General features: G+C 36.3%; 1 protein-coding gene across 1 annotated transcript in view; it reads right to left on the reverse strand.

Moving 5' to 3' along the window:
* The window catches only part of Nrx-IV (neurexin-4), a 56,899-nt gene that overhangs the window by 24,064 nt on the left and 13,804 nt on the right, over nucleotides 1-19,031 (reverse strand). Inside the window, exons 3-13 of the mRNA XM_045747912.2 lie at nucleotides 18,808-19,004; nucleotides 13,657-13,798; nucleotides 12,164-12,367; nucleotides 11,818-11,984; nucleotides 10,153-10,341; nucleotides 7,954-8,121; nucleotides 6,099-6,318; nucleotides 4,772-4,854; nucleotides 2,887-3,046; nucleotides 2,265-2,390; nucleotides 1,172-1,398 (exon numbers count right to left, since the gene is read on the reverse strand). Coding sequence (XP_045603868.1) covers nucleotides 1,172-1,398; nucleotides 2,265-2,390; nucleotides 2,887-3,046; nucleotides 4,772-4,854; nucleotides 6,099-6,318; nucleotides 7,954-8,121; nucleotides 10,153-10,341; nucleotides 11,818-11,984; nucleotides 12,164-12,367; nucleotides 13,657-13,798; nucleotides 18,808-19,004 — 1,883 coding nt within the window. The remainder of the gene's footprint in view (nucleotides 1-1,171; nucleotides 1,399-2,264; nucleotides 2,391-2,886; nucleotides 3,047-4,771; nucleotides 4,855-6,098; nucleotides 6,319-7,953; nucleotides 8,122-10,152; nucleotides 10,342-11,817; nucleotides 11,985-12,163; nucleotides 12,368-13,656; nucleotides 13,799-18,807; nucleotides 19,005-19,031) is intronic.

Below are 19,031 nucleotides of genomic sequence, written 5' to 3' on the forward strand. Positions count from 1 at the left end.
ACCAGTACAATACTGTCAAATGAGCACATAACTAACCTATTTAACTCCCATCAACAGATCGGGCACCGAGGACCAAATCCCAAGCATTACCCCAATATCGGACATAGGTGCAACTCAAGTGGCAAAACCACAGAAAAGACATGCAAACTCCCCAGAGAAGATAATTCTGGTGAGAGAATAGGTCACTCGAACCAACACCAAAGAGAAGGATCCTGAAACATTGTCTGAGCAGACTAAAAGACTAAGGTGGTGGCCATTAACACAACCGTGAAGCACAATTGGGGGGAGTGGGGGGTGCGGGGGACCATACACACTAAGCACAGCTCCTTCGGGAAAAAAAGCATTCCAAGGAATGCTACACTACTTATCTAGAAAGCAAATGAGATGTCCCAGCAGAAGAATGAGCATCAAGAGCAGTACCAGGCACTTGAGTGAGGTTGAGGGCTGAGTGGACTCCTTGGTGTCCTGACATGGGTGCTCATGTGATAATTTTTTACCACTGGCAAACTACTGTTTGTCTTGTGTTACTTTACTTCTCATTCACTTTAATCAAGAGTCATTGTTTTGCTTCGCATATGTTGTCTGAGAGTTTTTCTTGGTTTCAGAACAATCTTTGTTCCCCATGAGCACACCAGATTTTTTTATCGGTGTTCAATAAGCCTGCACAAGACCAGAGGTCAGTTAGCATTATAAGTGTCTTTGTGGTACCAGAGCCTAATGCACTGAGAAGCTAATGAGGGCCCAGTCCAAAATAGGTAGATACCAATACATTGATACACTAATTTATTGTACTGTACTACACAGTGTTTATTGCAGAACTGATCTTGTTCAAACAATTGAAAATTAACTTTAGTGTGACTAAATGTTTTCCACTATTATGCTAGCCAAATTATTTGATTTTTTAAACTTACTATCTTATAAATAGAGAGAGAAAGTAGCTACACAACATATTATAGGCCAATTTAGGATGTAAAAATATTTAATGACTAATTTAGAATTGCCTTTTTTTATGCGGAAAACTAGTATAGATTTTAGAAACCTTAAGTTACAGCAACAGTTGTTTAACACTATGAAGGAAGCTTTAATACATGATCCACTTTTTTTTCCCCCCATTCCTAGCAATGCTTCCAAACCAACTGATTAACTACTGGAACTGAACCTCAACAAATACCTGGAAATCTTGGTCTTCAGGAGATGGGGAATTAAAAAGTTTTGCCTTCAGACACTCATAGTGTATACGCTGCCGACATTTGCTGGAGCGATTTACAAAAATTTCAATTTGTTCCATGCCAGCATCATAAATTATATTCTGTACATATGATCCCCTTTTCTCAAATCCATCAACAGTAGTCATCTTCTCATGTTTGTGGCTCAAGTAGGAATATATTTTTCCATCATCTGAGGAAGTGGATTGAATAAGTACATATTATGACACTGAATCCACCATCTGAATATATTATTAATAAACAGTGAATCATAAGTGTTTGCAACAACATAATGCTAGCTCCATAATAACTGACCAAGGTACTATTTGAATATTGCAACTGAAGTGTGTTGCAAGAAAACCCTGACAAACTCCAATAGTGGCAGAAACATGGCAGTTAAGAGTTCAACCCAACAAGTGAAGAGTAATGAAGATGGGAAACGGTGACAGGAGACCAAACTAAAGGAAGGAATCTACACCATAATTGGAAGGCAATTACAGCATTAACACCACAAACTGCTCACATAAATACAATAACATCAGCTACATATGGAAAGATGCCAAGCATAAGAATGTTGTATAGAAATCCAAACAAGGATTTGTTCAGCAGTAGAATATGCGGCACATTCATAAATTACACACTTTGTGAAGCATAACTAAAAAAAAAGGGAGCTTTGGAACTTAATACTTGAATTAAGAAAACTCAGTACAGTATTATAAATCAAAAGGAGAGAAAGAGCAGATGAAATATGAACACAATGCACAAGATACTGAAGGAAGATGACAAGGTAGACTAGAACAGCCTCTTTAAACTTGTAGGAGGAAATAAGACAACAGGAAATTGGTGGGAGATGAAATGCAAGATGAGACCAATTATTAGAACAAAGTCAAGATACACAGACTCCCCCTTATTCACCCATTCAGAGTGATTACCTCTACTCATCTAATCATTATATCATCATATGCTTTACTCACTAAACATAATAAGCTAATGCTTCACATTAACAAAAACTTTTAATGAAGTTTACAAATGTAGTCAAGAGTAAGGAGGCACACTTACTATAAAACTCGCAGGTGACAGGGAAAGGCACAAGAGGTCCAGAGCCATCAACATCAATATATACTTCAGCACGCTTAGATCCTGGGTTCTGTATACCATATGCAGCACAAGATATTGGATTGAGAGCTGCAAACAATGAATAAGTAGCATATTTAAGTATATGTACCTAATGAACCTGACTAAATTTAAACCAAGATTTTTTTGTTGTTATTAACTGAAACCAAGATTTTTTTGTTGTTATTAACTGAATATAAATCTATTGCAAGAATGTAATTCAAACAAAACAGATAATTAACAAATACTGTAATAAAATTATTTTTTTTTACTGAATTCATTGTTGATATCATTTATTTATTAAAATCAAATGACCATATTAATATGTTGCTAATGATAACTAGAAACTAAGATAATTTGACCTAATTTTCCTACAAGAAAAGTGCATAAAAGACTTTATTAGCAATAAAATTTTCTCATAACTTTTTCTAATTTATCCAGATTACATAACAAATTGGATAAAAAATGTGACATAACTGACAAACACAAAGGTTTATAGGGAAACTGCTCAGGCAGTTGGTCTCATGCCATAATTCTTTCAATTTTAACATCTCACTGAAGAACTTACAGGTGTGACAGACAGCACCAGAGTAGCCGGTGCCAGAGCAGTCACATAAAAATTCCCGGGAGTTCTGTTTACAACGTCCGTGATGTTCGCAAGGGTTGGGATCACATCGGTCCATGATTTGGCACGCAGCTAGTACCACACCCTTGCTGTCACTGATTTCCTATCAAAGGAATGATATTTTACAATTACCTACCAGTCACTAGAATATTATGCTTATTGATCACCGTGTGAATGTTTTTTATTAAAAAGTGCACAAATCAATTCTGTTTTTTTTAAATAAAATTTGAGGGGACAAGCTTAATCAAATAAATTTTTTATCATAAAATTGTCAGAGGGAAACCTAGTTGCATCATTTATGATTCAGTTACCTTCAGTAGATAATAGATTTAAGAAAACCAAGCATCATTACATATGAAAAGTGTGCGGTCAAAACTACTGTATCATCAATGGGTCACATGATTCTAGCAGCTTTAAAACTCCAAGTGTTCAAGAAATAAAACTGCTACATGGAAAAGTATGTGTAGCTTTAAGCTATAACTAACAAATTCTGAGTATATAATGGTATTAGTACTTTATAAAGAAAAAAAAATCATCTATTGGATGTAATTAAACGACCATTTCTTACAGGCCTCAGAAGCTTCCCCATGAATTATGATCTGGTACCAGACACAGAGAATGTTATTAGGCCCACTACTTATTTACTGTCTAGCAGTAAATAGGTACCTGAGAGTTAGACAGCTGCTACGGGCTACTTCCTGGGGGTGTGTAACAATTAGGAGGCCTGGTTGAAGACAGAGATCCGGGGACGCTAAGCCCCGAAATCATCTCAAGACAACCTTTCGAGATAGGTCTACTGAACACCACAAACAGAATCAGATTCTCTTGAAGGCAAACGTAGGAGAGTTTAGAGTTTAGAAATTAACCAAAAGCCAAGAAACATTACTCAGAAAGTGCAGGCAGAACAAAATAAACCACAAATCATGACACAATCATGATGACAGCAAACAGAAGTTTGATGATAAATATCAGACTGGGTGAACCAAACCACTATTGTTCCTGACTAAGAGAGCAACTGCTCAGAGAACATGAATAGTATGTCAATTTATGGGCTATTCATGCCTGAGCCATCTTTAGGGTGGCTTAATTTTTATCAATCTATGTCAATTGTGGTGCACAGCAGCAACAAGTTAGAAGGTACAATGCACCTCCCATCAGACAAACCACCAAAACACAGAGGCCTCATCCTTGACTCAAAAAGGACAAAGGCGGCTGGAAACACATAGCCACTCCTAGGATGAAGAGAACAAACATCTTGCTACTGGTAAGGCGGATGAAGCTACCTAATTCAACTTGCAAGCAAGAAAATACTTGAATAAGGAAATGAAAGAAATTAAAGTGAAGACAAAAGAAAAGGACTCGATCCACAGACCAAGTAGGTTCCAGAGGAAGATGAGCCAGCCAAAGAAGGAAAAAAGGCCTGAAATAACTTAAAGAAACAGGGGAAAAGAAACATCCACCCCAATAGCAAGTAAGAGGAGCTCAGTCAAAGCCAAACAGAAGGCAATATTTTTTGGCAGCAAATGAAGAAAAGTAATCCAAACTGAACTGGAACCAATTAATCTACCAGAGGGATGACTTCATTGTACAGTACTCAGTAAGAAAGCATAGGTTATTTTACAGAATGTCAATTAATGAGAATTATTTCAAACTTTAATTAAAAAAAGTAGTTTTGTTTTTAATAATCTTGAGCAGTGGATACCAAAGCAGTCACTGTAACATAACTAGAACCAAAAATATCTCTGCCAATAAAAGCTAAAGATCAAAGTAATATATATTAGGTAACAACTAAAGTAGTCAGACATAGAGGCACATCTTGAACACTTACATCTTCCTGAGGTTTCTGCATAAACCCAACCACTGAGATTCGTCTCATGCATCCCAAGAAGCCATCTGAGCCATATACACCACCTGCAAGACAATAATTCACAAATATACAGTGATGCAAACGGGAAATATTTTCTTGGTGAGCTCATCACTGCCAATCACAGCAAGACAAAACAAATTTTGTTATACCTTTGGATTAGGAGACTTATAAAACAGTTTTATTTAAGGGCATAACTACACAGAAGTCAAGTACTTTATTATTTTTGAAAAAAGTAACTTCTCATATAATATTGTTCTGAGGTATGTATAGGAATGCTAAGCACAGTAGAGAGCAAACCTGACACCACTATCAAGAGAAACTGCTCATTACGACACTGAAGAAAACCACACACCAGTGGTTTGTCCACACCACAGTGAAGAAGATGTCACACCAACAAAAATGCATAACACTAAAGGCCACTTGCTAAGCATAACCCAGTCATAAGCACTGGCCCCATACCCAAACGAGCTGAGCTGCAAGTACTGTACTATAACTAAAGAACTAAAAACATCATTTCCAACTACAGGTTGTGCATGACACAACTGCAAGGTTCAAACTCCTTGTCTGAAGGTCTGATGAGAGGCAAATGTTATAGGATACAGAAACTATTGTTAAAATAAATATAGTAGAACTTATTTGTCACACTGAAGGTGTATTTTTCATGAAGCTAACATTCCTGCTTTCACAGCCAGAGAGTTAAAGGAGAAGATAAGGGCCTGAGGAGACATGATATAATGTTTAAAATACTGTGGGATAACAGACAAGGCAACCAGGGTCAGCCCATTCCAAATGTTATGGATAATAAGAGTGGAACTTAACAACACAAATCAGAGACAACTAAATATCTCTAGGAAATAGAGCTTAAAAGCATGGTTTTGTTTAACATACACAGCCAGGCCAAGCACACCCACAAACACTAATTACACTTAGGTAATTACACTGCCTCTGGTGGAAGCAGACTTCATCCACAAACACTAATACACTTAGGTAATTATACTGCCTCTGATGTAAGCAGACTTCATACACAGTTTCAAATGTAGATATGATAAAGAGCCCAGTAGGCTCAGGAATCTGTACACCAGTTGATTGACAGATGGGAGGCGGGACTAAAGGGCAGAAGCTCAACCCCCACAAGCACAACTAGGCGAGTACACACACACACACACACAAAATTGCCTTGAAGTCAAGCTGCCTGTGAGGATCATTATCTTCAAGCCTTTAAATAGATATGTAAAAAGTTCGAGGACACACTAACATATATCAGTTAGTAAAACTTATAAAAACTTACCTCCAACAAGGAAATATTTTCCAGATAAAATGGAGATAACTCGTACTGTCTTCATGGGCACATCGTCAATACTGAGTTCCATGCTGTTCTCTGCGATGGTAAACATCACTTTGTGCCACCGCCCATCGTTATATGATACATCAAAGTTGTCTAGCAAAACTTTTCCTGGAGTATTTGTTGCTGAAACCTCCACCTTCACTTTACCTTCATCTAAGAAAATCTGGAGAAAAAAATAATTCACTGTATACATACACACACACACCTCAGTCCTCCATACATATATATATATTTATACTAGAATATTGGTAGCAGTCTTTTTTTGTAGACATGTTACTGAATATGACATACAGGGTGAGATCAATGATTCTAAAACAAATTTTCTCTATTTTTATTGTTTCTTCATTTAAGAAGGAAATCAGAAAATGAACTTGATGGTATATTCCAGCAGGTATCTGATGTTGAGCAATTGCTACAGCTTAAGGATACATTCAAACAAAGCTCTGTGCTAAAGTTTACTTATGAGATGGAGAATGAAGGTAAGATACCTTTCCTAGCTGTAACGGTCTCAGAAAAGAATGGTGGCTTTCACACTGCAGTCTACACTAAGGAAACCAATATAGGAATGCGCCTTAATGCTAAAAGTGAGTGCCCTGATAGATACAAGCAGAGTGTTGAGGATGACTATGTCAACTGTAATCTCACACAGCTCCAGTTGGAAGTAGATTGACAAGGAACTCAGTAGTGTACAGCAGGGCTTAGTCAATAGCAGTCCCCGTGATGCAGAGGCAAGACACTCGCTTAGCGTTTTGCAAGTGCTCTGGCTTGGGTTCGAATCCTGGCCGGGGAGGATTGACTGGGCACCAATCCTTAACTGTAGCCTCTGTTCACCCAGCAATGAATGGATACCTGGTTGTTAAACGACTCAGCGGGGTCGTATTCCAGGGAAATTAGGATTAAGGACCTGCCCGAAACACTATGCGTGCTAGTGGCTTTACAAGAATGTATAATGGATATGTTGAAGAGATCATTAAAAAGAAGAAGAGCTGCCATGTTACCTCTGACGAAACAGCCAATAATACTGTACCAGTTCCTCCTATTAAAATATTTTACAGGAACTTTTTTTCCATAGCCCACAAAATGGAAAAAAAAAAAAAAAAAGAGTTCTGAAAGATATTACTGTATGAGCTTGTTTATCCGGAGCCAGTTAAACCACTTGGGTTATCCGGCCAAAACCTACTTTGTGACCCTTATGATGTCAAATAAGGTTTGGATCTGAGTGAACTTTGTATGTTCAACTCTAGGCAAGATTAAGTTTTCTCCAGTACCGACCTAACATCAGTAGACCCTGGCAAACTTCTGAAAAAAGATTCCTGTTGGGCCAATGCGGAATGTCACCCCAGACTGACTGACTTATAGTCCTGTCCAATGGGACCAGAATGGCTCTCACATTAGGAAGCATCAATAGTCATATCACTCATGTAAAAATTTTGTCAGTTAAAATGACCATTCAGCATGCAAGCCATTAATTATTATAACAGCTTTTGACTGTTCATTATTTGAAATAAAACATCTTAGAAGAAAACTCATAACAGTCAATTCATGATATTAAATTTATATTTATGAATTCATAATTTACTTACTGTACCATGCAATTCCTAAGTAAATATAAATAGGCATAAACACATGAAAAAAGGAAGATACTGTAATAAATTGAACTTTCAAACATTGTACAATGAATAGTTTGAACAGAGAACAGTACTGAAAAAGTATATGCAGAAACAGAAAGCTTGGTTTCTGTATTATCAATTTCTTGTTAATCAATACTTTTGATATAAAATTAAGTAACATAACACACCTTGAAATACCCTACAGTTGAAAATTTATGATAAATGAGAACACCTTTATCTTCATAAGTCCGGAAATCTAGTGAAACATTGAGTGAGCGCTGATCTTCAAATGCTGGATACCGGAGATGAGCTTCCCTTCTGAGGAATGTGAGGGTCAACTCTGCTGAGTCTCCATACTGTACAGGGAAGACAAATGATGTGTAAATATTTTATTGATGCATACTAAATAAGATGAATGTATTTCAAATAGACATGAAACTGATTGCTGAATGGTAACTGAAGAGAATATTCATATCATGTTTTCCAGCAAACTGGAGAGTATTAGATAAATTCAATTTGCTTATTACTCAAGATTAAAGTATTCCATAAAACTAAGCAGTATTGTCCTGCTAATCCAAATCACCACTATTAGGGTTATACAGAGATTCAGATTACCCAGTTGTTTTTCAACACTAAAAACAATCACCCACTGAAGGAAATGAAATGCCCTTTTCTGATGGGGACCCTTAAGGGGTACCTTGGTTACTTTGAGGAGTTTTTGGGGCTTAGTGTCCCCGCGGCCCAGTCAGCGACCAGGCCTCGGGGTATAAAACCTGAAAGAAAGATGTACTCGTGTACATCTGACCTGCCTGACAGCAGCATTCGGGATTCGTAGTCATAAGGTTCCGGGTTCGATCCCTGGTGGAGGCGGAAACAAATGGGCAGTTTCTTTTACTCTGATGCCCCTGTTTACCTAGCAGTAAATAGGTATCTGGGAGTTAGAAAGTTGCTACAAGCTGCTTCCTAGGAATGTTAAAAAAAAAAAGCGGTCGCCTGGTTGAGGATCGGGCCGCAGAGACGCTAAGCCCCGAAATCATCTCAAGATAACCTCAAAATGACATCACTACTCATTATTCCCCTTCAATTTCTTGTTTGGTGTAGTTCACTACCTGTGCTTATTTTGTTCTGACAGCATCAATTGCATTCAACTTTATAATCTGCCTTGCCTCTGACTTGAAGACTATTTTGGCAAGTCTTAGATGATCCTTACCCTGTTATTCTCTCATATAATCTACATTTTTTTTACCTTTCAACTATTTCTTTTATTTCATCTTTTATTATTTTTAGTCTAAATATTTTTATATCTCACATTTCATTTCTACAATAATGATACTTTTGAAAATGGTTCCCTCCCTTTCCTTCAATTTCTTTGTTTTTACTGTATTATAATTGTGATAAGTAACTTAACATGAGAACATCTTACCTCAAAGCATCAAACTCCAGTATTAGAGAATATTGAAGATTTTAACTTAACTGTTGAAATGTGCATACCATCTTGACCCCAAAAGTACAGTTATCATATAGACATACACTTACATTCTTACATACATACACATTCATATATATTTGTCTAGACGAGTGTTTCTCAACCAGGGTTCTGCAGAACCCCAAGGTAACTAGGGGCTTCCACACGAGATTGTGATAAATACGCTAATCTAATCACATCACACAGTGAATTATATGTAAATGTATTTTTGAGTCATTTTTGTATTAAATTTTTCTCATTTAACCAGTAGTCAGAGCAAAGACAGAAATCATTTCCTATTAGCTGAGAATGAAATTAGTTGTTGTACCTGTGGGTACATCGGTTGAGAAACACTGGTCAGCCATGGTCAACTTTAGTGTTTGGCTCGGACAATTTGTGTTGATGACACTCGGCTCTGGCACTGACAAATGAGGCTGAGCTACCACACAGCCAACTTGTACAGTGCATGAAACCAGTTACAATGTAGGTATTCAGTTTACATACTTTCACTTTTCCCTTACCTTTTGCATTAAAATTAATCATTCAATAATAGAGGCAGATACAGTATGCACATAAATCCTAAGGTGCACATTAGGGGTTAAGAAGTTATAGTGCACTTATCATTCTAAGATTTTTAATACTCTGCAACATCTGAAACTTCCCTAAAGTTTCCAATCGGTCTCCCACGAATATCTGCCATCTTGAAAAGTGACTACTTTAATTTACAGTTTCCTATGCTATACACAGGTCACATTTTTAACACAGGAAGACAAAGAACAAATTATACATTTGTTGTGTGTGTGTGTGAACAGAGATATTTTTCCTATACACATTTCAAGAATTAAAAACAAAAATATAATGTACATTATATAATAAGTTATGTACATTAAAGTTAATACACTAAAAAATATATACAACTCACTGGACATGTTGATACAGTATTAATCTTCGTGTATTTTGGACGACTGTAGTAGTATGAATAGTAATCATCAGCATCTCGCATCTCTGGAATGATAGCTGTGCCGTTTATGAAGAGGTTTTCGATGCAACCCGTGAAGTTGACACGAGCCTTCATACCAGTTTGCATGTTTGGTACACCACCAATATAAAACTGGATGGGGAGGGGGGTAAAAATAGAGATGAGTTTTCCTCAAATAAGCTAAGCTGATGCAAAATTTTACAAATAAAAAAAAAATCATATAATAAAATTAAGTAATGAAGACAAGAAAATACACTAGATTTATTTAGTAGTCTACTGATCCTCAGTTACCCATTGAAGCATTACTAGAATGGTGAGAGAGGGGGTATAAAAGGGAGAACCAGCTTCTTTTTCTAGGGATATGCTCACTGTGATCCAACTTTTCTACTCCAACACACCTTGGTACCACCTAGTGCAACAATTACAGATTATTCCAATTAGCACAGAGGATGCATTAATTACAGGGAATTTTAATTAGTACATGGGTGAAATAATTATGAAGTGTTCTGATTAATACAGGTGCAATAATTACAGGTTATTCTAATTAGTACAGAGGTGCAATAATTATTGGGTGCTCTAATTAATACAAGCGATGCAATAATAACAGGGTCCCCTTAATACTGGAGGGGCAATAATTACAGGGGTCCTTTAATTATTACATACCTGAAGGGTACATTACAGGATACTCTAATTAATGCAGGTGTAACAATTACAGGGTTTTTTAATACAGGAAATGCAATGATTACAAGGCATTGTACTCTAATTAATGCAGGTGTAACAATTACAGGGTTTTCTAATAGAAGAAATGCAATGATTACAGGGTATTGTACTCTATTCTTTCTCTGTTAGAAACATTACCATATTTTGCAGCAAAGTGGTTAAGAGGTCTAAGGTATAAGAACAGGTTAAGAAACCAAATTTAACCTTTAAGGAGAAAGCAGAAAGATTATGATCACACCATATAAGATATGAAGGGGAATAGACAAGCTGGACAAGGACAGCCTCTTTTAACCGAGAGAAAATATTGTAATATGTCATCCACAAAAGTTGGAAATGCAAATGAGTCGAAGAAATGTTAGGAAGTACATGTGATCCATATGAAGGGTGATCTACAAGAGCAATGCACTTGTCGTTGATAGATAAGCCTGGGCAAATTCATGTGAATTAATAATTCTTATACTCGCTACATTTCACCATTCTTTATTTTTATATACAGTACTATACTGTATTGTATAATCATAGATCATTTTTTATTCACCTTCCATAGTATCCAATGCCTTCTGGCAAACATTTCCACACACATTTTCCATTTTCTCCACAATTTTAAATAACTTCTGCGTTAAATTTATCAATACAGTACCTGCAGATTTCTCCTATTTGATACTTTCCTGATGAATTTACATTCATCCACATGTCAATGAAGCTTTCAACTAATGTACATAATGTACATATCAAAGTACTGCATGTAACAAAATATAAGACTAATATCTATAAATTGAGAAAATCATGCAAACTGCACTTATTATCAAGAAGAAGAATTGACAAAATACAAATAATAATAAAAAAATAAATTTTAACAAAAAGAGTTTAACACAGGACAATCCACACCTCTTGATTTAAATCTAATCTTTTGAAGTCTCCAAGAATTATGTCATCTCTGCGGACACGGTCAACCAGAAACGTCACATTCCTCTGTTCTCTTCTGATCTCCACATCATGCCAAGCATTGTCATCTAACAATGAACCCACAGACAGTGAGGTCAATAATTTTGATCCTGAAAGAGATTTCATGAAATTAATATTTATTTAAACGAGTTGTTCACAAATATTTATGAGAATATTCTTTCTTGAAATTTTTTCTTAAGTCATCTTCTAACTTTGAAATATTTTTTTTTTGTATTGCAATGTCAGCATTATAAAATAGCACATGCACAAAATAATAAAGTATAGTTACCGAGGTTGACATTAAGTACCATCCTGTTCTGCACTAGCTGCAGGGCCAAAAAATCACCCTGAGTTCCTCGACTGTACATCAACATTGCATCAGGAAATGTCGTGCGAAACCGAAAGCGGATATGGTCCCTGAGGGAGGTTATTGGAACTCTTGTGAAATCCATCACAACCATGGAATTCCCATGAAAACTTATCGATTCTGATACTGTGGAAAAAAAATTATTTGATACAAAAAAACAGAGAAAAATATCCTTACAAGAACATTCTTTATATTTTGACAGATCTATCTTTTTTTATTTAAGAATATCAGTAATGGTACTGCATCATACAAAACACTGAAAATTTTTAATAAATGCCGAGATACGTAGCACTAGTAATAATCCAAAATGTAAAGTATTAACCAGACAAAACACCACCACCTTAATACTGTACAACCTGAAATATTTATCTGACACTGATGCTTTACCCCTATATGACTGCCTACGCAGATGCAGTGTGGTGCTAGAAAAATTAACTGGGAACAACAGTTTTAATTTTCCAGGTAAAGGGTTTCTGGCATGGCACTAGACTGCTTGATGGATCTGCACTTGACACTCTAACTAGAGGGCTCTGCCTATGAGTCTACTCATTTCCCTAGAAAGCGGTCCTCATGTCGCATACCTGCCCCATCACCTAGAGGGCTCTGCCTATGAGTCTACTCATTTCCCTAGAAAGCGGTCCTCATGTCGCATACCTGCCCCATCACCTGGCTCTGAATTCGATCTGAATATATTCTGAGAAGCCTGAAGTGTTAAAGGAAACCCCCCCAATATTTTTACTATCTATATGACAGGAATTTTCCAGGAACCTAACTCTGTAGGTGGAGGATGAGGATGTGAATGAGGGTATACAATTATATCTTGGCTGAACACCAGAAACATTAGAAGTAGTTTCCTCCTATGTCAGAATACCTAACCCAGAGTCATCAGCATGTCCCTCTAACTAATCCTACCACAATATTTTCTCTGGTCATCACCCCATCTGAAGTTGTAGCCTATTAATAATGTTATTATCAGACCCTTCTATACTGCCAATCCTTTAAAAAACCATTCACAGCCTCACTACCATTTCTTTCATCTCCATCTCAGTTACAAGTTGCCCATTATATTTTAAGCTCTCTACAATGTTCTTTTTCTCACTTTTTTTAAGCCTGGTACAAGTTATATATTGTATCCCGAGGTCCAAATTTCCAAGTTTAATTTGTATTAAAAAAATATTTTACAATATATACAATATATTATTTACATTCCTTATGATCACAATTTTTAGACCTGGAATATATCCTCCTTTCCCATAAGATCTTTAAAAATTTAATACATTGGTTGCTGAGAATGCATACTTAAGTACTGTAGAACACATGTCTGGCAATAATTAAGAAAAAAATGAATATAAAACTAATTAATTCTTGTTAATAATAATAATTTAAATTTGAGCACAACTACTTTAATTACTTACCATATTTGCAACCATACACTTCCAGTCGGAGAGAGATGCGATCGCGCCATCTTGTTGGCTTGATGCGAATATATCGTGCAATAATAGGCGTGTCAAACAAGTTTGTTACAACTGTATTTCCATCATTATTACCTGGAAAAGCCTGTAAGGAAAAATTATTAGTTGTTAAAATCCTCATTTAAAATGCTTCCATAACATATTTTGTCTCTTGGCTCTTCTCCATTCCCACCTATGAACAAGAATGAAGCAATAAAATAATACAAATAAAATAATCACAATGAACATTTCTCTCCCAATAATAAAAATAATGACAAGGCAAGTCGTAACTTATTAAGATTGTCACAGCCATATACCGTACAGGCAACTAATCACAGGCCTCGGATAACTGCTCTAATTGAGTACAAGTGCATAAAATAAATTTTGTGATGGGTTGCCTGAATTTTGCGATGAGAACAAGAGCATCTAGTTCAACAAGCATGCCAAAGGAATGAATTTTGTTCCAGCAGCAGTACACAATACAAAGACAGGCTAAATTATGAGAAATAAAATTTGTCACATAATAGACTTCAACTTGAACACAAAATCAGCACAATTTTTGCATACCAAGTGGACTTAAAACACAAATTTAAATTATATTGACTCCATGTACACTGTTGGAGGAGTATAAAGAAATCCAAATATTTTAATGATTATCCTCAAGGTGCAAGAATATATATTCATGAATTTCAACAAACTTTTACAGTTCATGATTAAGACTGAGGGGGCTCTTATTATTAGAGCCCAACATATTCAGCCAAACACAAGTATAAATGCTTCAGAAGACAATTTCTTAGTATAACTTGCCATGCAACTATGCCTGTGCCATTACACAACGGCTGCAGAGAAAACATTCTGCTACTTCAGAGGCACACATGTCTAATAATAACATAAAAAATTACAATACTGTAGTCATAATAATATGTAAAAGAAAAAGGGGCTAAAGAAATGTGCAGATTAAATCTCAAATAATTCATGGGCAAAATAAAAATCTGACAACGAAAGTTTATGTCCACAAAACAGACAAAGCTTGAATAGAGGAAATTGTGGCAGGCGACTCCTGTATCCTAGGTCATCCATCCAATCGCATGACACAAACATTATAAATTATTATTTTTCCTAGCATAACCGATTAACCACTCTACTGCACGTTAGTTTAATATGACAAGTTTCCCGATCACTGGAAACTTAAAAAATATTGTATATGACATAATTTGGCCATGATGGAGCAGGGAAGTTAAGCAACTCATGGGTGATGAGTACTTGCCCAGCGAAGGTAGCCCCAGCAGCTCTGTGGCGGCAAGAGTTCCCGCAAATATAATTTTCCATAATTATTTCAATGACAATGTTTTTTTTTTTTGTCCATTTTTTGCCATATTATTATTCAATGATGCATAATTCGAGAAATGCTTATAAAAACAAATTCACTATACTCAAAAATATGATGTTCATATCTTGGTCACACACATTATATTTTTAGAATAAAACAATATTTTTGCTCTTATTACACTATATACACACACATCATACAATATATCTATCACTATACTGTACATCTATATCCTATATCTATCAACTTTTTATGCACCATAAGAAACAAAGTTTTGATGGGTGTGGTGATGAAATCCAAACACAGCATGGAGCCACATGATACAAGTAGACGACGCCCCAGCAGATGTCACCTGATGCTAGAAAATGCTTTCAATATACTACACACACACACATCACTAAGACCTTCAAATGAATTTCATCATCTTCATCATCCATTTGTTCAGCATGTCCAAACCATATTAATTCCTCTCTCCTTAGTTTTGTGATTTATCAACAATTGCACTCTACATCTTTCCAATACACTTGACATTCTCTTAGCCCTACAAGTTTGTCAGATTGTCAATTATTGCTAACTTAAATATAAATTTTCCCATTCATACCCCACCATCATTAAGCACCTTCATATAGGAGCAGGCACTACCACACATTCATCTAGTCCACTGACTGCATTTATGTTTATCTTATCTCTTCCTTTCATTATGCCAGCTAATTTCTTTCCCGACTCAATTTTCTCTAAGTTTGCTAGTACAAACTCATTTTGCCAATCACACATCTCAGATACAGTTGACCAACTCCAATAACTCATCTCATACACTATGCTTTTGTGACTTAGCTGCAGCTGAAGACATGTTCCTCTGACTCAATTTTAAATTGAATCCCAAACCTGCCACAAGGGGGGGAAACATTGCCCAGTTTAATATAAGGGCCATTTCTTTTATCATCATGTGAAGTGTTTTGAGTTGCAAACACAAAGAGACACCATTTGGAAGCAATTCCAACTTAAAAATAAAAGCAAAATAAACACAAACTTAAAATTCATAAGGGATGCCCCTACCAGGATTACTTAATAATGCTTATTTAAAAAATATTTCTGAAATGGAAAATCAAATGAAAGTAAGCAATAAGCATTCACATAAGGAAAACAAAATAAAAAATTACCACAATAATCCTAAAGAAATTGGACAGACAAAAATTTATAAAGCATTCTATTTCTTGCAGTGTTGACCATCATAAAACAAAACTATACAAAACCATATAGTTAACCTCATGAAATTTGCTGGAAAAATTAAAACGTCTCACAGTTGCATAATCGAGCAAAATCAAAAGTAGTGTACTGTACATGTACCATATATAAAAACTACAAACCTAAACAAATTGAGTAGTGATTTCAAAAAGCATTCGGAGAGTTGAGCAGAATAAATACTGGAGACACGTGAACAAACACCAACACTGAACAACCGGGTAGCATATTACTGAAGCATTTATTAGGGCAAGCTACGTGAACACCCCGCTTGCACCACTACCTTTGACACTCCGTCGGGCCCCCTGTACATCCTCCATACATCCCAATCATCAGAGTACTGAATCATGAACTCTGTCACATACTGCCTCGTATTCTGTTTGCCCTGAGTTGCTATACGAGTCACTTTCTGCCTCTCAGGCAATGCCACCTCAAGATACTGATAGTAGTTGTTCTGAGCAGCAGACCATGAAAAATCCTCTGAAAAACATTATTAAAAAAATTATATTTAAAAAAATGGGAGCAACAGCATGACTGTTACTAATGTACAGATTTTTATTGACAGCTAGTAAAATAAAAGCAAATTTTAGAAGTTATAAATGCATCAGATACATTAATATGTATATTATTGTACATATTAATACAGATACAAAATACATTAAATAGAAGACAACTGATTAGTGTTTATTTTCCTCAAGAATAACTCATCAGTCAGTTCATAATCTGCAACACACAGATGTATATTTGCTCCACACTTTTCATCTTTTTCCATCATTAAATCCATTCTAAATAGTATATTTGGGGGAAGCCCTATGGTAGCTCTCTGTAACTATCTTAATGCGACTGCTTCAATCTACCAATCACATCAATTGCATGAGTTCATACGGTCTACCAGGAAACAGAGCCAAAACCTGGCCCCATCTCACATGAGGTGAAGGAAGCACATGACAGTCCACCATTTCACCGGGAAATCATCCAGAAAGTCAGCGAAGCTTTAAAGACAACTGCTGGACTCGCAAGACTTTGAAAACCACTAAACTGTCAAATAATTCCTAAACAAATACAAAATAAAATACACAAAACAAGCTAGAACACATTGGCAGCGAATGCTGCCACCAGGATGCCCCAAGCTAGGTCTAGTGTCAGGTAACAGTTCAGTTCATCCATCGATATGTAACCTCGAGCAATGCTGTAGTGCTCCTTTGTCACATCTTCTTGCACTAGTCCCTAAACTAAGGCTTCTAAGCTAAGTACTGTACTGGCCATCCTAGGACTCGTCCTGTTTGGCCATTTTTGCTAGTGCATCATTCCATTATAGTACTACTGTATTTGCTTCATGTGCATGTTTTTTCTCCGGTATTGTTGTGTGGACGTGGCTTTTTGTGCTCTGAACTGCATGTGCCCAGTGGTTATTTTCTTGGGTGTTCATGAGCACTGCCTTTGCACTGAGTTCATTCTCTGGTGTGTTCAGGGGTTCGTCCTTTTGAGGGCGGGTAATAGGGGTGGATTGGAACCAACCAATAGTGTTCCTGAAGTCATCATGAGCTCCTCTTTTTGGTGCTTCCCTCTGTGCCCTTAATAATAATATGGAGGAATTATGCCAATCCCCACTGACTATTCTTTCCGATGCCTCATTGCTAAGGCTACAACAAAAATAGTCAGGAGACAGTCAACTTGTTAAAATCAAACCAGCTTGACTTTGGGATTTCCCAAGGCTGCAAAGTGGAAAAAGTCAGACAACTTTCTAATACTTTTGTACAGTCTGTTGGCCGAGTGGTTATAGTACTGGACACGCCAAGGGACATGGAGGCCCTGGCTGACTGGGTTTGAATCCTTCAGGGGTCAAGAGTTTTCTGAGGTATGTTGGCTTGGGGGACCATTCAAGCTTGATGCATATATGTAGTATTGTATGTATGTATGTATGTACAGTATGTATATATGTATGTTTGAATGTATGTATATTTGTATCTTTTTAGTTCGTGCATATCCCACAATGTAAAAAACCAATATAATGTCTAATACAATACTGGTAATTATGCATGTTGAAAAAAAACAAAAAAACACAGCTACATGTGATAACTGAGTCTGTCTCCAACAAATGGCAGTGCAACAATATTTACAAGATCCAGATGCCAGTTATGAAGCCTGGTTGTACATCACATGATTTATAAACTTTTTTCTAGGTACCGGAATACTAGTTTATCATTGTAGATAACTGCTATATTTTACTCATTATTTATCAACTAAATTAGCAAAAGAAATCAGAGGGTTAGCAAATGAAGTGCTGAATGAGTAGTGTATTTTCCTCTTCTAGAAAAATACAAAAAACATAAACTGCATGTATATAAATTATCAGTCACTTTTAATTAACTCTTGTTTAATTTTCCTGTAGCACTTACCTTATTTTAAGAAGAATGAGGTTTGAATGACAAGTGTCCGGCTCTAACATAAAGGATAAATTTGCATCAATAATAGCAAAACAATAAAAAAGAAAATAGTCTAATGGAAAAATTTCACAAGCACATGCTTCATATACCACTCACCCCAACACTTCCATCAAAGCCTTTAACTATGGAGAACAGGGTCCCATCTCGTCCATATTCGATGGTGTATGCTGTTACATATTCATTTGATTCTTCTCGACCCTGGGTGGCAATGGCAGTTATGTTCATGGTATTGCCAAGATCCACCTCAAGGAATTGTGAGTAGTCAGCAGTTTTTGCTGTCCATGCAGTGGGTTCTGTCAGGAAGAAGCAGGGTATGGCTC

Source organism: Procambarus clarkii, chromosome 24 (genome assembly GCF_040958095.1).
Source record: "Procambarus clarkii isolate CNS0578487 chromosome 24, FALCON_Pclarkii_2.0, whole genome shotgun sequence".
Classification (NCBI taxonomy): domain Eukaryota; kingdom Metazoa; phylum Arthropoda; class Malacostraca; order Decapoda; family Cambaridae; genus Procambarus; species Procambarus clarkii.